This window comes from Neocloeon triangulifer, unplaced genomic scaffold (assembly GCF_031216515.1).
Source record: "Neocloeon triangulifer isolate White Clay Creek 2 clone unplaced genomic scaffold, ASM3121651v1 ptg000015l, whole genome shotgun sequence".
NCBI lineage: Eukaryota > Metazoa > Arthropoda > Insecta > Ephemeroptera > Baetidae > Neocloeon > Neocloeon triangulifer.
In genome coordinates this window covers 1807915-1828623 of record NW_026775557.1, presented here as the reverse complement: position 1 = coordinate 1828623, position 20709 = coordinate 1807915, and the positions used below count along the sequence as shown (strand labels likewise).

The window sequence follows — 20709 nt, the reverse complement described above, 5'->3', positions numbered from 1 at the left end:
GCGACATGACAACGTCGCATTCCTCAATCGAGGAGGAGCATGAATGGTGCCTGTCGACGGACGGTGTCCGTGTGTCGTGTTGTTTTCATTTGTGGTGGCCAGCGACCGCAACCGAAAGAGAAGTGACCTTTGAAGAAGGTGCCCTCGGACGCAACCCTTCCGCGGCCAAGCGCCGTCAGCGATGTCGGCCTGAGCGAAGTAGCCTAACGGTGACCAGAAAAGTTCAACCAAGACGACGGAGAAGAGAAACGATGGCCAAAAGGTTTTCCCACTTTTTTCCACAAATTTGTATTCTCAACGACCTTGATTTCTCGATTTTGCAGAATCATGAGCAGCAGGTGTCCGCACGTGCACACACTGGCCGACGTCGGTCCTGAGGACGTCGAAGCGGTCAAACAGGTTCTTTTTTTTATATCAAAATGTAACGGGCTTGAATTTTGCTGATGAATTTTAATTTGTTCCACAGAGGAAGGCGACGTGCAAGGAGTGCGAGTCAAAAGGGCCCAATCTGTGGGTGTGTCTTCACCACGGCTGCCTCAGGGTGGGCTGCGGCGAGGCCCACAATGACCACAGCACCATCCACAACAAGGTGACCTCAATTTGACTATTTTCATATAATAATATCCATTTATAGAAACTGATTGTGTGGAAAAATGGGAAAATGAATTCGCATGAGTAGCGGAAGTGACTTTGCTATTTTATATGGACTTTTATAGAGCATATTAGGTTTTGATTAAATTAACCAATCAATCATACTTTGAAATGTGATTTTTTTAATAGTTAAATACATTTTATTTATATTAATTATCACATAATATTGAAATTTTTTGACAAAATTTCTTGATACGCAGGACTATCCAGAGCACTGCCTCCATTTGAATCTATCAACGCAGCGAGTTTGGTGCTACAATTGTGAGAATGAAGTTTTTCTCGAACATAACCTGCCCGCACTGACCAAGTTCACCAAAATTCCCACTCAGCAAACAGAAAAACAGCAAGCGGAGTCGGAAAGTAGTGACAGTGATGCTAGTGAAGACTCAACCTTAAGACCAAGAGGTTTGTTTCAGAATTTTCTTATGTGTATTTTTCTTGAAATTTATTTTTACAATTGAAGGCAAATTTGACCAATCCAATATTACCTTCAACCAAAAATTTATTCATTTTTATTTTATCTAGGTTTGACAGGACTGCAGAACATAGGCAATACGTGCTACATGAATTCTGCGCTTCAGGCGTTGTCCAATACACCACCTTTGACGAGATTCTTTCTTGAATGTGGAACTTCCCTTGTAAAAAACTCTCTTGAGCGGAAGCCGAACCTAGCGAGGAGTTACCTACGTCTGATGCAGGACATGTGGCATCCAAAACGTCTTGGATATGTCACCCCTTCCAACATCCTCTATGGAATTCGAAATGTAAGTTTCAATTTTCCCAGGCTACTTGAAAATAAAAAAGTGATTCTACTCGAAATTTTCATTCTCTCGTTCTTATTTGTAATAAAAATTCTTTGCTTATTTGATCTGCTATTAAATTGACGTTGAAAAAGTACCAGAATAAAATATTTGGATTAAATTTTATTTTGATTGTCTGTTTCAGGTACATCCGATTTTCCGTGGTTACCAACAACACGATACGCAGGAGTTCCTTCGTTGCTTCATGGACCAGTTGCATGAGGAGCTGAAGGAGCCAATCATGGAGTTGGAGAACGGTGTTGCTGTGCAAGCCGTGCAAGGTAGCGCGTAATCTGTCAAGCCAGACAAGACTCAAACGTTTTTACTTTCTAGATGAACAAGGCGGTGAGCGCTTGACTCCGAGCGAGGAGGACGAGGATGAGGAAGCGGGCGAGGGGCCTTCGAGTCAGTCTGAGGGCGAGTACGAGACTTGTGACTCTGGGGTCAGCGAACGCAGTTCCCTCAGCATCAGCGACGATGGCGAAAGGAAGCGCACTTCTTCCAGGAGGTCAGTCAATTTTTTTTTAAAGATGCTTTAAAATCAGTTTCATAATACAGAATAAGATTAAATAAAAAGATAAAACTAATTTCTGGAAAAGAAATTATACTTCTATTTCTAGATTGTATTGCAAAGATTTTTTTTTAATTTACAATTATAAATGTTTAATGTTTAATTCCATTTTCCAGACTTTCTCGATCTCCGTCCCCTAGTCAGGACCAACAGGTGCGCAACAAAGGTGCAGCTAGGGTGGCCATGAATGGATTCAATGGACCCAGAGGTATTTAATGAATTATAAATTACATGTGTTTTTGGTCTACATCCTTTCCCCTTGTGTTCTTAGCTGCATCACCAAACAAACCTTTCAGAAGGAAGCATTCTTTAAAGCATAAGAGCATCATCTCTGATATATTTGACGGAAAACTGCTCAGTTCCGTCCAGTGTTTGACTTGTGATAGGGTGAGTTCAATTTTGAATATTTTCGTTAAATTATATTAAATTAATCCATTTAAATATTATGGTAGACTTGTTTTATTAATAACTGTCTATGATATAAACTTTACAACTAAATATATGCTTTTAATTATTTTGGCAGGTCTCCTCTCGTGTCGAGACTTTCCAGGACCTGTCGCTTCCCATACCGAGCAGGGACCATCTGCAGGTGCTGCACCAGGGCTCACAGAAGCCAGGCACCAGTATGGCTGCATGCTCGGACGCATACGGGGGTGAGCAGGGATGGATTGGCTGGATGTGGGAATGGCTGCGCAGTTGGTTTTGGGGACCTACGGTCAGTCTTCACGACTGCCTCGCTGCCTTTTTTAGTGCTGATGAGCTCAAGGGTGACAACATGTATAGGTAAAGTAGAAGTAAAATTGAATTTTAAGGAATTAATTTTTTTCTCGTGATTTGACAGTTGTGAGCGATGCAGCAAGTTGAGAAATGGCATGAAGTACTCAAAGGTGCTTGAATTGCCCGAAGTGTTGTGCATCCACCTCAAGAGGTTCCGCCACGAGCTCATGTTTAGCTCCAAAATAGGCTGCTACGTCACCTTTCCCCTTGAGGGTCTTGACATGCGGCCTTACCTTCACAAAGGTAGCAATGTTAAATTATTAATTATTTATTTTTAAATTTGGATTTGTAACGAGAGAAACATTTCACATAGGGCTATACTAAGTTTCTGACATTAATTTACTTGTTTTAACAGATTGTTCGTCAGAAGTGACCAACTATGACCTGATGTCTGTGATTTGCCACATTGGAACGGCTGGAGGCGGCCACTATATTTGCTACTCATGCAACGCCAACAGCCAGCAGTGGTACGAGTTTGACGACCACCGAGTGTCGGAGGTTTCGCCTCACACGGTGCAAAGCTGTGAAGGCTATGTCCTCTTCTACAAGTAATAATACTCTAATATATTTATGATTTTTTTATTTAAAATGAATTTGTTTTAAGGAAATCTAGTGAGAAGATGAATCAGCTGCGTCAGCGAACCATGGAGCTGATTCAGCGAGCACGGCCGGAGCCCAGCCTGATGCAGTTTTATGTGTCTAAGCAGTGGCTTAGCAAGTTTAACACATTTGCTGAGCCAGGTCCAATTGACAACTCGGACTTACTCTGTGTGCATGGCGCTGTTCACCCTCAAAAAGTGTCTCAAGTGCGTGATTTGTGTGCTGTGCTAAGTCAGAGCGTCTGGGAATACCTGTATGACAAGTGAGTTGCAAATATGATTAAGTTTGCTGCTTTAAAACTTCTGTCTAGTTTGAATATTATATGATTTCATATTTTTACCTCTATAATTTTTCTTTAAATTTCTACCACTTAAATATAAAATTGCTCAATAACCAACCTTGCAATTAAATTTGAAGTCTCATTGTTTTTTAATTTTAAAATATCTTAAAAATTCTCAACCATTTTTAACCATCAGATTCAGTGGAGGCCCGCCGTGCAACAGACTGTTTGAGTGTACCATTTGTAAGCAGGAACAGGAGTCATTGTACCTCAGACTGAGCCAGGAGCTGGAATCATTCCTCAATCTCAACTCAGTCAGTATTCTAAATTTCGAGCGTAACAGAAAAATTAATTTCAACTTTTTCTTAGCACGAGGAAGCAACGAGTCATGCCATATCCATGAGCTGGTTCCGTCAGTGGCAGGCATTTGTGCAGAGGAAAAGTCCTGATCCTCCCGGTCCAATTGACAACTTGCCAATCTGCAACAGCAATAATGGCGTGCCCACAATCAGACCAGGTAAAAAACAAATTATTCTTCTGATTAACTAGTCATTCAATAAAAAATTAAAATATTACTTCCAAATTTTTGTTACAAAATTTTAATACTTAATTTCAATTTGCACACTTATTGGGAATGAAAAACTTTTTTTAGCTTTGCACGCTTCAAAATTAAAATAATGCAGGATTATATTATATTTGAAATTAATTTGAAACTGTGACAAACAAAATAATTTTTGGCAGGATCTGACTATGCTCAGCTATCAGCAGAGCTGTGGAAATTCTTCCACACCCTCTATGGCGGTGGCCCTGAGCTTGTGCTTCGTCAACAATCCTCATCACCAACAACTCCGTCACCGCCAAGTGGAGGCATTGCCCAGATTGGCATGAAGGGCCCCCAATCAAAGGCGCGACGAGCATCAATGAGGGCCCGTGGCACTAGTGAGGACGAAACGCCTTCGTCGCCACCGTCGTCGCTGCCAACCCCATCAACGCCTGTGCGGTTGTGTGGCAGCAACTCAAGCAGCGCAAGCGACGATGAGCCGCCGACCGGTCTTTTGGCTTAGAGCAAAAGATGGCGATGAATTGTAATACCAAAGGCACTGCAAAAGCCAGTATAGTGTGTTCCTCAACAAACGAGAAAGGTTAAATTTTTCATTATGATAATAACTACATCAAATTAAGAAGTACATTATGCATTACGTCATTACAGCTAGAATATATTATTTATTTCAAATTTTATCATTGGTGGGAAGAAAAATATAACAAAAAGCAATGCAAGTATAATTATATTTGTTGTTGTCGGATTTTATAATCTCTCTGCATTCCACCTTTTGTTGTTACTTGGACGTTTTATTTTTCAAATATGGATGTGATTTTTACACTGTGAAAGGTGCAAACCGCTGCTTCTTCTGTACTTTCCAATAAACTTCACACAGTATTTCCAAAGCTAATTTTTATATAACAAACTTGTCTTGGCAAAGACAAAGTCAGCTCTGTTTGGCATATCCCAATAATTAGGTTCAACTATTTGATAGCCTCTGTCTTCCATATACTTTTTCATGTCTGCTTTTCCACTCTGGTTCAAGTGCTGATGTTCCACAGTGAGGGTCTAGAAATTTAATTTACTGTTTAGCCACAGTTTGATAATAACTCTTTATTACCGAAATTTCAAATTTTTCAAAATCAATAGTACGCAGAACTTCAAACTCACTTCCCTCGATGTCTAAACTGAAATAATCGACCTTGCTTATATTAAGCGCCAGCATCAGTGTGGTGATTGGTGTGCAGAAGATGACTGGCTTTTCAATTTTTGTATCTTTAAAGTTTTGGGCCAACTTGTCAATTTTCCCAGTGTTGAAGTTTTGGTCAAATGAAACCTGCCAGAATAACCTACATTTTTGCATCAAGAATATAGCTTTTTCTCATTTTTACCATGATTGGGCGCCTCTCTGTGCTGAGGCAGGTGGGCGCGAGCCAGGCTTTCCTGCCCTTCTTCTGGACCATTTGAAAGTTTAGAGGGTCTGCTTCAACCAAAAGTCCCTGCCAACCAAGGCTGCGTTCAAGCCACAGGGTGTTCGAGCGCGTCTCTCCATCCAAAGCACCGCACTCAATGAAAAAACCTCTTGTCTAGAAATGATCTTTAAATTTTTTCTACACAACCTTTGTAAATATATTAACCTTATTTTTTAAGACTCTTGCAACCTTTTCTTCAAGCTGGTGTTTTGACTGGCTGAGTATTTGCGGTTCATTCAGATTATAAGGTGAGGATAGTGGGGCAGGAGTTACAAGCAACGATTTTCGCACGAATGAAATCAGTTCATGGTCATATTGCTCCTTGCCAACCATGGACATCTTTTCTACATGAAGTACAAGAATCGTAAAAAAAATCAATTATTTGTAATTTAATTTTCTTATTAAATTATGCACCATTTTTTTAATTACCTTCCTGCATTTCATGAGGATTGTTCAATAATTTCAACTTCTCACCTTCGACTGCTTTTTGAAATTTACTTGCAGGTGAAAAATAAAGTAGACACAACAAGCAGATAAGAAATACCACAGTTAAAGTTATTGGAATTTTAACAATAACGCTTCTTTGATAATAGAAGCAATGATGTGAGAGCCGCATATTACGGAATAAAATTCTTTTAGGAAAAAATGCTTGCTTAATTCTGACTTTCTGCTAAGGAATGAGTGTCTTTTCTTCAAAAGTATTTAACTGAAACTACCTGCAATTGAGGGGACGACGCATATATAATTATTACATAATTATCTCTTCCTGTCGCGTCTGATTGCCAATGGCACTACCACGAAAAAGAACATGTTTCACATCAGACCATTTTAAGAAGCTAAAATTAAATAGAGGGTGCATGCCTAGGCAATAAAAATAATTTATTGGGCTCTGATATTTTTTTTTTATTTATGCAATATGTAATTGGTGATCTCATCAAACAATAGCAGGGCAGCGGCTAAAAATATGTATATGTATGATGGCTATGGTCGGATAATAATAACATTTGTTCCGTTAAATTTACATTCACCATTTTCACATTCAATTTAATCCAATAACAATTGCAATATTCAACCTTTTATTATGCATAAACAGGACCAATCAATTTGCAACCTGCACTTGAAACAAGAGGGCGGAGAGAGCAGCTCGGCGTCGCAGCTCTCTATACTAATATCAGACTTCTAGATCTGCAGTCAAGCTCCTGCTCCATGGCAACTTTATAATAATAGTGTACGAGTTACACAATTTTACAACAAAAGTACGATTTCCGATACAAAGGCACATGCCACTCACAAGCACCATTTTTCCAATTTCACTCAATCTGATGGCTTATAATTATTAATTTTTATTAAAGCACGATGAGATGAGTCTTGTGTATATTACATGTTTGCTGAGACTGATCGAGAGACAATTAGTTAAGCGCAGTCATTGGGAGTCAAGCAAAATATTTATCATCAGCTCTACCAGCTTCGCTTGATGTTGCTCGATTTCTTAAAATTACGCTTAAAAATATCACACTTAATTATGCTGGTTTCAAATTACAATTCAATTCAGTATTATACGGGTTTGATAGGATTTTCTTTATGGTAGCATACAACCTGCCCAAATGCAAACTTGTCCGTTGTATGGTAACTTAGCATAAAATTTGAGCACAAGAAGATGTCTCTTTATAAAAAGAGTTTTGTCCGTGGAAATATTACTTAATTGAGGAAACAGAAATTTTAAAATTCAAAAAACCACACTCTGACAGATAAAATTAAATTGGTAATGTCACTACTTAAAATTTGAAAGGAAACATTCCTGAAGTGCAAAACACAATTCTATTGATTAACCCTAAAACTTAAAACACAACAGATTTCTTTACTGATTGGTCATCACAAATTAATTGATCAATGGCTATTGGGAAATTATGAGATTCACTCTTGATGCACAGGAAATCATTCTGAAGGAAAAAAATGCTATCTCAAGGGATAACTATCATCAGAAGATGCAAAAATTTGCTGAGAGGAATGAACGAAGAGGCGTGAGGTAAAATATCCGGCGCTGACATACTTTACACAGCCTTCTTTTTGCCGCCCTTACTTCTGCTGCGGGGCAATGTGGAGTGAGTAGGGTTCACGTGGTTCACCTGGAAAATTTTATGGAATTAGTATTAATAAAAAAGTAGTTGAACTATTCATTCAGGGCCCAAAAACAATAAAACCAAAAATAATGAATTAATATCTAAATTTTTAAGTTTTTTACTATATTGAAGTTGATTTTTTTTCTTTCAAAAATTAAAAAAGAACATGAATGTAATTATTAAAATGGCTTGATTGCCTTGGGGCTTTGTTGGATTTTCATCAAAACGCCATGCGAGGCAAAATATTTACAGGAGAATATTTAAAATCTGGTTTGGGAAATAGCAATCTGTTAGTTTGGGTATTGATTAAGCTCAGTCCGTTGGAAGCTTTTAAACTTATTAGTGTGGGATTTTTAAGGCACGCACAACTTGCTTACTAGTTGCATGTCAGCGCCTCAGGACTCATTTTGTTTTTCGGATCAAAAAATGGGTGAAGGATAAGGGATATTTTACAAGTCAGTCATTTTCTTGCTGCTCGTTGATGCCTCTTTCAGCTCAGATTTCTCTGGTTTGGCATGCCAGAAGCTCAGCAACGATGATTTTCCTTCTTTGCTGAATTTTTTCTTCTCTTTGGCTTCGTGTAAGAAAACAGATGGCACCGAATCTTCTGGCAATTGTCTGACAACACCTGGCTTGAGCACTAGACGGGCTTTTAAAGGCCCTTCTTCATCAGGCGATTTTTCTGTTGGTCTAGGTGGTGCCGGTCTTTTGTTGTACCTTCCAGCTCTGCCCTCTGCCTTTGGAGAGCTTGGAGTACTGCAACGACTTTCTTGCTCAACGACCAAAGAATTTCTGCTAGTCCCCAGGGAACTTGAAGCCTGTTCTGCTTCATCAAATTCCTTTTGAATTTCTTCTGCAGCCTGTGATGAAGTTGGGAGAGATTCTAGGGACATTTTAATTATGGAGGTTTGGCCAAGGTTGTTGTCCTCGGAAACACACACTTCCACTTTCATAACGACGTCAGGTGAATCTTCTTTTTTCTCGGCACTAATGATTTCAACCACTTGGTCCTGGCTTTCAGCTGGAGCTGCGTCTGCTGACTTTTCTGTTTCATCCCGAACAACAGTTATGCATTCTATTTTCTCTTCCTTGTGCTCATCTTCTGATACCACAACCAACTCTTTATTTATTATTTCATTAGTTAAACTTTCTTGAAATTCTTCACTAGGACTGTCAGTGATTTCAGCCTCAGGCTCTTTGCTGGTAATGATTTCTTTCTTCTGAATTTCAATTTCCCCTTCTGGCTTCCCAGTGATTTCAGATGGTAGTACTTCTGCTTGGATATCGTTTTCTAAAGGCTTCTTAGGTTCTTCTTCTTCCTCCATATTTTCAATGTTTTCAGCTTCAAAAAAGTTTTCAGCATCTTCTTCCAAGTCCTTGAGTATAACTTCTGGTAAAAAAGCTTTTAAATCTTCACTTTCACATGATTGTCCCTTGTTCTTCTTGGCTAGGTCCGGATCAATGTTGTCATTTAGAGAAAAATCAGACTCGTCATCCTCAATTTCTTCTATAATTACAGTGCTTTTGCGAAAATTAGGTTCATCTGACTGAATGTAAACATTTGAGAAGGGATCAAGGAGGGAGGAATTTATTGTTGAATTGTCAAAACCAGCTTCCAACACCTACGACCCAAGAAAAGGATTAATTACCATGATCAGCTTTAAGTTTTTGTATCATTAAAAATCCCAATTTACTGTTGAAAGAAATATTTTTTGAATTTCCCTTGGCAGGTAAACCTGACAACAAACTTACATCAGTGACCGACGATGTCAGGACAGTGCTCTTGGGTCGTCCACTAGGAGCCTTTGGTCCCGAGTTGGAAACGCTCCTGCGCGTTCTTGGCCGCGAGTTCACAGAGGCTGCTCTCATCAGTCCATCAACTTCCATCTCTTCGACATCAACATCAGCACTGCTTAGGGTGGGTCAGTATTAGTACAACTAGTGTATCGACTTGTATCAAGAGAAGATATAAGCAAAAGAATTTGCGACAGTAGAAGATAAGCAAGCGGAAATTTTTAGTTGATGTCTGTGATAGCGTGGTTTAAAGTTTGGTGCCAAATGTGAAACAAAAACAGCATTTCCGTAATAAAGTACAAATTTATTAAAAGTTTTTTCTGCATAAAAGCCACACATAGGTTTTACTGTTTATCTAAAGGCTTGGATTAACCTTGCGTATTATTTACTTATTAACTTTAAAATGCAGGTTGTTTTGATGACAGATATTGATTTTCATAAAAGGCACTTACATTCAAGTACATTTCGGTATAACACGGGCAACAATGCCCCTGCAGGTCACATGTGTGCTACAAGGTGTGTTGGAAAGAACTTACTGTCTAAAGGATTTTTTGCTTGTGGAGACAAATTGATTAAAAGCGCTGGACAACGTAAAAGATAAAAGAAGGAAGGCTGAGCAACCATTCAGAAGAAATTTAGGACTAGCGAAACTTATCAAATTAAAATCATTGAAATAAATGGCACATTGCATTCACAAAAAGCGAAAACTCGTAGTAAAGTAAAATCAGCACATATGATTGCTCGTTCTAAAAAATTTGGTTTTGCATCCAAAAGTACAAAACGCAGGTGTAGATTTACCTTAGGGTGGATGCAGCTTTGCTAACAGCTAGGTTATTGTTAGTCGCGTCGCCAGTGTGAGATCCTCGTTGACGTACATTGACGTCGACAGCAGAGAAGTACATATCCACTCGGCTCGAGCCAGATTGAGTTCTCCTGGGAGCATAGCCCCTGTGCGCAACTCTTTGTTCATCTACAATATTTTATTGCTTAAAATTTTACTTTTGCAATGCAATAAGAAACTGACCCTGGACTTCGTCATCCTCATCATCAGTCAACTCAACTTCATTTTTGATTGCTCTCCTTCTAGGAGCGTCCACCTGCTCTTCATTGAGGTCTCCAAGGCTGTATGATTTTTTAAGCTGGTTCACCAGGCCACCACCTCCCTGAAATCGACAAAAAAAGTATTACTAAGCTTTAACATGCATATTAAATTGAGGTATTTTATTTTAAACAAAATAATGATTTTAATTTATTGCAATGCAAAGTTAAGACTTGAAAATAGATTAATTTACGTCTCTCTCTAACAGCCAAGTAACTGTAGGAACATTGTTAAATTAATTAAAAATATTAGGTTAGCTTAATTGGATAAAATAAATTACTTTGATCAACAGGAAACTGCTGAAAAATTAAAAGTTTATTTTGAAAATAGTGTTGCAAATCGTCGGCTACGCGGCCAAATGGCCGATCTGGTAAATACCCCTGTGGGGAAAATGGCTAGTGGCCACTTTCCCCGTTGGGGAAAATGGCAGATGAGCATTTCCGGACAAATTTTTTTTATTGTTCCAATGCATTCAGTGTACAAATCTGCATCAGAAATAACCATAAAAGTATCAACTTTCTCAGTAGATGTCTCACTATCGCGAGTTAGGGGAGCAAAAGTAAGGCAGTGCCACGCCCCCTATACCAAGATCCACAGCATTCCCGCTTGCTGAATAATGCCAAAATTGTTTTAAATGCAATAAATGTTAAAAATAATGAAAATATCGAAAATAAAAAAAATATAAAAATAAAATTTTAATAAATTTAATAAAATACCTAACATTAAGTAAGAAGTAAAATATCAGAATAAGCTGTAGTTTCGTCAATATTGTATTCCAAAGTGACAGCTTTTTCATGCATTTTGCATGATAATACAAAAAATTCTTTAAAATAGATATAATTTTAAAATCAAATAGATAGTAAAATATAGATTTTATTATTAAAATATTTAACATGCAACCAGAAGCTTAATGTTGTATCCGAGCTAGATTTTACTTTACTAATTATTGCAATTTATAGTAAGTATTAGTAAAACTATTCATGAGATTATAATTAGAAGTGACGCCGGGTCATGTGAAATAAGAAAAAAATGCTTTTAATGCCAAAATTGTTTACTATTGTTCAAATAAAAGAATAAAATTTAAATTAATTTAAATAAAATAAAATAATAAAAATATTGTAAAATACGATGAATTAATATAAAATTATATTATAAAATATTATTATCAAGTTAAATTGAACAAAGAAAAGCAGGAAATAATCGCATAAGTGGTTTAATTTCGATTGTATTGTACGTTTTACTCTGTCAGTGTGGAATTAATTCCCTTTAAATTTCTTACAACAGTTGTATATTAAGGTTTAAAAGAAAATTAAGTCTACCAAATTATCTGCAATAACATGCTGAATTTTGGTTCAAATTTTGAAATCTGAACATAGAAAATTAGAGCAGATAATCAGTTTTTTGCTTCTCCTGTAAAATTTAAAAAAAGGCTCATCTGCCATTTTCCCCAACGGGGAAAGTGGCCACTAGCCATTTTCCCCACAGGGGTAATTACCAGATCGGCCATTTGGCCGCGTAGCCGACGAAATTTAATATGAATTAACTAAAGAGATGGCAAGTGAAGTGGGTATTGGCAAGATGCAAGTATGGAAGTACCTTGTACACCAGAAGAGCACTCTTGTCAATGCAGCAAGAATTAGAGAAAGAGATTGAGGTATGTGTATGTTGAGGAAAAGGAAACATACGGGGAATAAACTGAAATCGTACCTTTATAGCAGTCTGCAGGGCGTAATTTATGCCTTTGGAGCCAAGCTCAACCATCGTGCTGTAGCTTTTCTCCTTCATCTTGGCCAAATACTCATCAATCTCCTGGAAATATAAATAAAATTTGAAGCAACTTTTGAACACAACAAATACTAATAAATTACAAATTTATTGCTTATTATTATTGAGTTAACGGAGCTATTAAATCTGCTCACCTTCTCTCTTTCAGTCAGGGTTGGGTGGACAAATTTCCGGTACAGGAAGCTGGAGCCCTTTGTGGCGGGCGAGAGCAGCCATAGCACCAAGACCACCTTCATCTCATAGTAGAATGGCACCCTAAATGTTAAATTGGATTCTATTTACGTTTTCAATTAAACTGGAATTTACCAAAAGCTAAGGAAGACATCGCTGAGCGTCTCGATACAAGTGAAGAGAGCAAAGACGATCCAGTACATCATCCATGTCACCTAAAATTAGAAGTTAATTGATATAAATCACACGCAGGAAGTTTAAAGTGCGGCGGACAAGGCGTCGTTGAACTTGGGAGGAAATCGAACTCTAATTTTGGTGCCGCATGCACATGTGTGGATTTACTCTTTTAGAACGGTACTCTCTGGTACTTTCTTTCTCTGACTGACTGACAGACAGTGGAATCATTTTTTTAATTTATTAGCAAGGCAAATCTAAACGGCGAAGAGGACGCAGTGGTGCTGCGTAGGTCGCATATTAGCATTTAGCAGCAACTCGACGACGCCTCTCGGCCGAGCAGACGATTGAGCGGAGGAGTTGCAAGTATATAAATACAATGGGCAGTAATTTCAAAACTCATTTCAGTCGACTCAAATGTTAAACAACGAATCTGACAGACCGAACAACTTTAAAATTCTTGGAAAACAATTATCACCATGACGCATCCATGAGCGTGCAAAAAAACTTCAGGGATCAACAAACGAAGTAACAATTCTGCTAAAAGGCAATGAGATAATAGGTGATAATTAGGAGAGATAAAAATAATAAACTCTGTCGGTAACCACAGTTATAATTGGAAAAAGATTCTTGGCAACAAAATCTAATAAATCTAGATCATTTTTAATTGATGAAGTTTTGATGCATTAAAACTTTTTAATTACTCGTCCATATTTTCGTGAACAAAATTGATTCCAAGTGGTCATAATAAATAGGTTTTAAATTTTTTATGTTTTCAGGAGAAAAATTTATTTTTCTTTTTAAATCTATATTTAAATACACAAAAATTAAAAACGTTTACTTACATAGGCTTTGACATCCTTGTTGCGGACCGCCTTGTAGCTGGCGTAGGCCGGGTAGAGGGTGCCGAACAGCAATCTGAAGAAAGGATAGAGGACATAGTGAGCGATAATTGCAGGGGCGAACAGCAGGGTGACTAAAGTGCCAAGGGCGATTCGCAAGGGCAGGGCTGGCGCCTCAAAGGAGGGCGCCGGATTCGTGGTGACAACGAGGCCCGGTTCCTGCATCGTACCAGGACCGACTGCAGCCGCGGATGGAAAAGCAAAAGCAGCCCTCGGCGGCGGGCGCGACGCGGACGGCCGTCGTTGGCCAACTCTCTCACGAGGCTCCAGTTCGCCTGATCGCCTTCGCGCCGACTGCCCAAGCGCGACAAGCAACGCAGTAACGCACACTTACAAGGCGCCAATTCGTTTTTAAAAGTAATATTTGATTTTTAATGAAGAAATATAAATATTAAAATAACAGACGAAATTTAAAAGTAATGAGAAATTGAAATAAAAAAATAAACTGACCAACTGGCAAAACGTCAAATTAAAATTCTGAATTTTTTATCTTTGGTCCTAATAAAGGAATAAGACCGAGAAAAAAATTAATTCCTGGTGATTTCATGCAAAAGTTTATATCAGCACAATTTTTCCAGTCATTTTTAGTTACATAATCATCACATTTATTAATGATTTTCTAAAAATATTAATTATTTATTGATATTCTGCTTAAAAATTTAAAATAATTTTCTAATTGTAAGCCTGATGATTTTTTATATTTATCTATATCATCTCCTTGGGTTTGACTTTTATTTCAGTCTGGATCCAAATAAAAATTTCACAGTTTTGGCAAAAGTTCAGACACTTCAGACGAACACCTTTGCCTTGAAATTTTGTCACGTTCTATCAGTGGGTTTTCGCCTATTGCTTTAAAAGCCCGAAACGAGAGAATGGGCACCGAGGAGGGCAAACTTGATCAACCGGTTCGCTGCAAAATTCCTTGAAAATTGAAAGGTTTTATGGATTCGCATACACATAATAGGCCTGCTTGGGTTCCCCCTTAGTAAATTAATATAAATAGCAACTAGGAGTAAAAAATCTGAGTCGGTCGCACAACACACTGGGGCGGGTACAAAACGCAGCAGCAGCAACTCAAGAGATAATTTTAGCTCTCGCCAGAGAATGAAGAACAGAGAACGGTCATTCGCTCGCCCGACATTAACCAAACGAAGACGAACAACTACTTATGGCAGCTGCACAGCTATCGACACAAAACAGGCATGCAAATTGCGATCGAAACGCAGCACCGGCTGTGTAACTCAAGGACGCAGAAAATATCCGATTCAGCTGATATCAGCACGGTTTCCGCGTGTTACGTACTCGCCTCTCATTGTCTTCGTTTCTCAATTAAACCTGCAATAAATTGTTTACTTGACGCCTCAATTGAGCAACTTGTTCAGCCGACTCAGATTCAATTCCCTGGTGTTTCATTTACTTTATTGATTTTTTAAAGGCCTTCAGAAGATGGATAAGTTTATTTATTCTAATTGTAAGCTACCTTTTTTACATAAAAATTTTATTATTAAATTATTTATTATGAAAGGTTTGAGCTTGTAAGATGTTGTAATTTGAAAAATTTAAAATGCATTCATATCCACAATTCCATATTATAAAAACATTAGGAATAAAATTTTTAATGAAATTTTGAATGAAAATGATGATTTGAATTTAAAATCGGCTTTTCCTCGATGGGTTCTGTGATTTTTTCATTGTTAAAGAAAAACAAATCTTGCTCTACAATGGTACGGCTGCAGCCATAAATCATGAGCTGTGAAATCAATTTGACAAGAATTAGTACAAATAACGATCTTTTAAAAATATTTCTCTTTCAAAGTAACACTCTTTGTGAAAAAATATCAAAACAAAATGTGACTATTGAATTAAAAATTTTGTAACAAATTAATTTTTATAATAATTTTGGTCATGTTTATTCTTAAACAATAAACAACTCACAAAACCCATCGAAAAAAAAGCGAAGTTTAAATTCAAATCACCATGAATTAACCCTCAATCAACAATATCTATCACAAAATTTTTAATGAAGCTTACTCAATTCTTCTCAACATGACATTTACAACCATTAATTAAGTCACTAAAAGAGTATTTCAAAAGCATAAATAATCATGTTTTGAATTTTCTTGATAATAACTTACTTAAAATTGATTAAGAATAAAGGAATTACTTAAAATTTGTATTTCATAATTCCAAATCAATTTGAGATTTAACTTTCCTTATCATTTCCGTCTTTTTACTCTATGGAAATTTTCTTTAGAAGCCCAAAGATGAATTAATCTTAAAATCGTTTAAATGTAAAGCCAGCTGCCATTTCTAGATCCGACAAAATCTCACCCGAAATAGCAGTGGACAAATTAAGAGATATTTTTATCTGTTTGGCACCAAACGAAAGCGCCTCGCCGGGTGTTCACAGCTTCCTAAGTGAAAACATTCGGGAAATTCGGAGCTAAAGTATTCCAACGGATACCATTTGTTGCACTTTGAAGTTTCCGTCAGACACGACGATCGAAATTATTTCGCAGGTTGGAAATTTCAAAATTCCCTGCCGACGCCCGCTCATCGGTACCAGGTGGTGACGAGCACAGCTCGTTAGCCGATGAGCAGGAGCCACGCACTTTATTTTATACTTTACGAAAAACAGGCGGACCATTTAAGTTGTTTTGCTCGGATCGGCCCCGAAAGGCGAAAACAAGTCTCATCTCCATACAAGGAATGAAAACGAGACTGACCTTCCCGTCACTATTCCCACCTGAGCAAAGCCATTCGCATTGAGCTGAAAATTCTCTTGTTGAATTATCATTTGAAGTATTAAAAAAATAAATAAGAATTGTACAACAGTCGTTGCCGTTCTCTGTGTAGGTGCTCGCGAAATATCGACTCTCGAGCTGGCCTTGACCTTTGCGAGGTTCGACCTGCAAAGAGTTTTGCACATCTGTTTCTATGTGCAGTAAGAAAATTTAGAAAAGCGGAAAAAAAGGACGTTGAACGCTACAATTGAAAAAAATCAATATGAATAATTTTTTTTTTTACTTTATCGGTTAAAGTTGTGCAATAAAAACTTAAAATAATATAAAGAAATTATTAATCTGGATCAAATTTCTTACACAATAATGGCTATTTTTTTTCTTGTATAACATCAAGAATTCCATTTGAAATTTAAAAAAAAAATCAATAATTTAATAGGAATTGTAAGCAAAATTTAAGAAATGAATGTAACATTTATTCGCTTTTTTTCAAAATTCTTTCACTAAAAATTGTCATGTTCCTTTTTTTGTCTGAATTTTCTGGAAATTTCAATTAAGTCGTTGGAAGTCATCAATCAATCAAGGACGCATGTAGGAGTTGGAAACGAGTTCTGCGCACTTGAGTGTACACAGAGAGAAGGACAATTTAAACTAGGGTTCGTCGTATTGAACCACTGGATGAAATCAATCGCCCGCCGTTCAGGTGCGGTTTTTGCAATTCGAGAAAAAACGGTTCTCGGCGGTCGCGATCAAAGTCAATTTGAAAGCCGACCCGAGCGTTTAGCGCGCCTTGCGCGAGAAATTGTGATGGAAAGCGGTCGAGGCCAACCTTGCCCTGCCGTTAACAAACGTAATGTTGACCGTTGCGAATCGCCCGCACCTCATGAAAAATGAAATTTAAAAAATTCTCACATGGCGATTCTTGATCCGACGGCGGCGATCATCGTGTCCGGCGCTCAGGAAACAGCGGCCAAAACATCAACGCACGACTCAGGCCATGCGAGAGAACGTTGAGCAGAAAGAGAGACGAACGTCCGTTGGTTTTTGTTGTCCGGTGCGGCTGTGTTATTCTGCGACTCTGCTTGCGTTTAGCTGCGGCAGGGAAGGAAAAGTGAGTGAGAAAATCATCTGGTGGAAAGCGACACTGCCGGTGTACGGAGACAAAGAGAACTACGGTGACATATGCAAATTAATAAGATAGCCGGTTTTTTAAAATACACTTTTTTTCATAAAGAAATAGAATTTGTTGAAATCTTCTTGGTTTAGTTTTTTTTTAATTTCTAATATATTTTTTACTCATTACCAGCAATCAAAGGTGATTTTAATTGAAGTTTAAAAAAAATTTGCACCGAAAACTTTGTATCTCATACCGAATAACCGGTTTAAAAAGTCTTTATAAGCAAAAACGGTTTATAAACTCGCCGTGAGATGGCAGTCATACTTTCAATTTGAATTGTCTCTCCTTGGAGGCTTATAAAAGGACAAGCAACAATTAAAAATTGTTTGCAAATCATTAATGCTGATCAATTTATTGCTGAAAAGTATGAATCGCGAGCAAATAAAATTGCTACGTCTTCAACCTCACGCCATTATTTGTAAATTCAGGCAGTTTTGCACAAGGATCTTGCGAGCCACCTTGCGCGTTGATCCACCTGCCGAGAGTAAAGTGCGGAATGTCAACAAATAAATGCGAGGAGCGCACGTTCGAAATAGGTAAAGCGCGGCGCGTGTGATATCTCTGTGCTTGAAACTGTTGTTGCGACAGCACGGCGCGCGGGGAGAGAGGGGAGTATCGAGGAGAGGGGGAGCGGACTGACGGACCCAGGCGAGGCAGAGGCAAGTCGCACGGGCACCAGGCGTTGCACCAGGTTGTAATACATACGAGAGAAGAAGGCAAAAGTCTGCGCGAGTCTTGAATCAGTGCTTTTGGTCTGTGGCAGCGGCCGAGCGCAGCGAGAATCCATGAAGACGGTGGTGCGTGCGAGTGGCCCAAGATGAACGTACCAAGTGCGGCGGCCGCAGAGACGGCCGTCCTGTTCAAATTCCGCGAGGAATTGGTGGGCAAACGCTTTCTGTCACTCAGCGGTGGCTCGGGCAGGTTGAAAACGAGCAGGATCGGCGATTGGGGGTGGCGAGCTGGCGTGATCAGGGCCGCCAGCCACCGAGACACCACCAACCCTGAACTCCAGGTATGTAAACACCAGCCTCATTTTTTTTAACACCCCGTCCGTCCTTCTTAAAGAGACCGACCGAGTGAGACACACACCGCAGGTTCCGATAACGGGACTTTGGAGTGCCCGCAGCTGTGAACGAGATGAGGCTGCACAGGAGCCGCTTCTCGCATTATATAGATGAGAATTTAAACCAACAAGCTTTTCTCCATAATTTCACCATCGAATCTGATTTTTTTTCCTCCTGGACTTTCTCAAAATAATAGCCCAAAAATTATTGAATGCTGCTCTTTATTATATTATGTTTATTTGAACAAAAGGTGATAAAATTTAATTTTGAATTAATAGAAAATTTGAAACGAAAATTATATAAATATATCCTACAATCAACAATAAATAATCTACATAAATTTAACAATTCTTTACTAAAACTTCAATAATATTTTACACTTTTATGTGAAAAGTGTCATTTAATTTTTATTTCCACCAATCAAATGTTCATTCCGTATCAAAGAACATGATATTGTTTTAAATCTCAAATTCTGCCGTAACTATTTACTTTGCAGGGAAATTTGGGGAGAATCGCGTCGACGAACCAGCTGGAACGTAAATAAATGGCGTGTGGGGCTGGTGTGCAGCTAAATTTAGACGAAACCGTATTATAATTACACGCGATACTTCGGAAAGAGCTGCTACTCTTGGTACTAAATATTCCCCGAGATGCGAGAGCGCATTATTTTGGTCACGCCGCGCGGGGGAGCGCGCTGAGGTCATGAACCCCGAGCGCAGTCAATCGGAGGGTGTGGCGGAGGGAGTGACATTGATAAAACTCGGCAGCAACTTCCCAGCCCGTTCCGCTCCTTCCCATAATGACCGTTGTTTTCTTTTTTACTAATTTCGGATGGTCCCCATTGGGTTAGTCGGACGTTATCTGTGACAGCTGATAAAAAAAAAGCACGGCGCGCCACACGTGACGCTTCGGTTACATTATAATACTATTTTCGATTAGATAATACAGACACAATGCGCCGCCGGATGATGACCGATTATATTATATTGTAGTGCTTTTTTACAAAAGGGCGATGTTCTATTTTTAGACTATTCAGATTTCAATATCAAAACAGGGATAATGTAATGTAAATAATTAATTTTGATTATTGTAGAAGGGTACCTGCAACTAATTTTTACGTCCTTTTCCTATTATAAAAATTTGATAGATAAATTAGATCTACTCAAAAGATTTCCTTTTTTCTGCCGAACAATTAAATTTTATGAACTGATTTCATTTTTTCTATATTCAATATAATTTAAGAGTAATTAAATTAATTTATTCTCTCACAGATTTAGTCATGCAGGAAGAGGATGTGTCACATTTTGGGAGAGGATTGGAAACTTCCTAAAACTCAGAAGCGAAAATAATGTTTCCAATTTAAATTACTCACTGAGCTGTAGTCGTGACGGAAAAATTATCAGATAACATAATTATTCATTGCACTTTTTAAACTTCTCAAGTATTTTTAGTTTTAATAGATAAATCTCCCTCGTTATCATGCCAAAGAATCGAACAATCAAGAAACTACCAAAAAAGGATCGTGAAATTAGTTTCCATTTTCATATTCATTTCGGTAAATTTTATCGTCCATAAAAGATATATCAATAACCGAGAGGCAAAATTTTCACATAAAATTATTGACCGTTTCAACGGTGCATTGACTCACTGCCATTAAATACTATACTATTGAAGACGGAAAATATGCAACTTAAAAATATTTTTTTCTTCTTAATATAAATTTTCGGCATATTTGTTTATTCTCCATCACAAGTTATAAAAAAAAATGAAGTATTTGACTATATTTTTAGAAGATATATTTTTTTTACGTTTTGAATTTTAATTAATTAGTTTTACAAGAAATTTGATCAGGCTAATTATTTCTAGCCCGCATTTTCTCTGTTTTGATATTGGCGGCTTTCACTTGACAAGTGCACTTGAATTAGAGTATCGTGTTATCGCCAGCTGTGCAAATACTGCGCTGAAAATAAACCAGATGCACATTCCTGTG

General features: G+C 38.0%; 4 protein-coding genes across 7 annotated transcripts in view; 2 read left to right on the top strand and 2 right to left on the bottom strand.

Annotated features, from left to right (window-relative positions):
• Positions 1-5: 5 nt before the first annotated feature.
• Positions 6-5147, top strand: LOC132202162 (ubiquitin carboxyl-terminal hydrolase 33). The gene is made up of 16 exons (XM_059628897.1): positions 6-262; positions 324-399; positions 467-589; positions 852-1056; positions 1177-1415; positions 1597-1732; positions 1785-1959; positions 2139-2230; positions 2294-2409; positions 2546-2805; positions 2864-3042; positions 3155-3347; positions 3404-3661; positions 3876-3993; positions 4049-4196; positions 4421-5147. The coding sequence occupies exons 1-16, from the start codon at positions 6-8 to the stop codon at positions 4741-4743; spliced, it is 2898 nt and encodes a 965-aa protein (XP_059484880.1). The 3' UTR covers positions 4744-5147.
• On the bottom strand, positions 4885-6415 carry LOC132202164 (uncharacterized). 2 transcript variants are annotated; one of them, XM_059628900.1, is made up of 5 exons: positions 6122-6415; positions 5858-6036; positions 5612-5806; positions 5341-5556; positions 4885-5288 (listed from the first exon to the last, which is right to left on the bottom strand). In XM_059628900.1, exons 1-5 carry the CDS (start codon positions 6306-6308, stop codon positions 5127-5129), a joined length of 939 nt encoding a protein of 312 aa, XP_059484883.1. In that variant the 5' UTR covers positions 6309-6415; the 3' UTR covers positions 4885-5126. The 2 variants fall into 2 exon arrangements, with proteins under 2 accessions (XP_059484883.1, XP_059484884.1); XM_059628901.1 differs by having other exon boundaries at positions 5858-6415.
• A 172-nt stretch (positions 6416-6587) lies between these two features.
• On the bottom strand, positions 6588-17595 carry LOC132202163 (muscle M-line assembly protein unc-89-like). 2 transcript variants are annotated; one of them, XM_059628898.1, is made up of 10 exons: positions 17391-17595; positions 13681-13753; positions 12797-12876; positions 12625-12745; positions 12413-12514; positions 10631-10769; positions 10405-10576; positions 9565-9724; positions 8190-9434; positions 6588-7818 (listed from the first exon to the last, which is right to left on the bottom strand). In XM_059628898.1, exons 1-9 carry the CDS (start codon positions 17420-17422, stop codon positions 8262-8264), a joined length of 2052 nt encoding a protein of 683 aa, XP_059484881.1. In that variant the 5' UTR covers positions 17423-17595; the 3' UTR covers positions 6588-7818; positions 8190-8261. The 2 variants fall into 2 exon arrangements, with proteins under 2 accessions (XP_059484881.1, XP_059484882.1); XM_059628899.1 differs by having other exon boundaries at positions 6590-7818; positions 9565-9721; positions 17391-17594.
• A 712-nt stretch (positions 17596-18307) lies between these two features.
• The window catches only part of LOC132202831 (lysine-specific demethylase 3A), a 49054-nt gene continuing 46652 nt past the window's right edge, over positions 18308-20709 (top strand). For both annotated transcript variants that reach the window (XM_059630066.1, XM_059630065.1), the window contains exon 1: positions 18308-18667. In XM_059630066.1, the coding sequence (XP_059486049.1) occupies positions 18473-18667 (195 nt within the window). In that variant the 5' untranslated portion in view covers positions 18308-18472. The remainder of the gene's footprint in view (positions 18668-20709) is intronic.

Excerpts from the sequence above, each read along its gene's own strand:
- LOC132202164 (XM_059628900.1), bottom strand. The coding sequence starts at position 6,308 with ATGCGGCTCTCACATCATTGCTTCTATTATCAAAGAAGCGTTATTGTT. Across the intron at positions 5,557-5,611 it reads CAGAGAGGCGCCCAATCATG|GTTTCATTTGACCAAAACTT; the intron begins GTAAAAATGAGA and ends TTATTCTGGCAG. Across the intron at positions 5,289-5,340 it reads TTGAAAAATTTGAAATTTCG|ACCCTCACTGTGGAACATCA; the intron begins GTAATAAAGAGT and ends TTAAATTTCTAG.
- LOC132202163 (XM_059628898.1), bottom strand. The coding sequence starts at position 17,422 with ATGATCGCCGCCGTCGGATCAAGAATCGCCAT. Across the intron at positions 13,754-17,390 it reads GTCGGATCAAGAATCGCCAT|ATTGCTGTTCGGCACCCTCT; the intron begins GTGAGAATTTTT and ends TCCTTTCTTCAG. Across the intron at positions 10,577-10,630 it reads TGAGGATGACGAAGTCCAGG|ATGAACAAAGAGTTGCGCAC; the intron begins GTCAGTTTCTTA and ends AAAATATTGTAG.
- LOC132202162 (XM_059628897.1), top strand. The coding sequence starts at position 6 with ATGACAACGTCGCATTCCTCAATCGAGGAGGAGCATGAATGGTGCCTG. Across the intron at positions 1,057-1,176 it reads CTCAACCTTAAGACCAAGAG|GTTTGACAGGACTGCAGAAC; the intron begins GTTTGTTTCAGA and ends TATTTTATCTAG. Across the intron at positions 2,231-2,293 it reads TGGATTCAATGGACCCAGAG|CTGCATCACCAAACAAACCT; the intron begins GTATTTAATGAA and ends TTGTGTTCTTAG.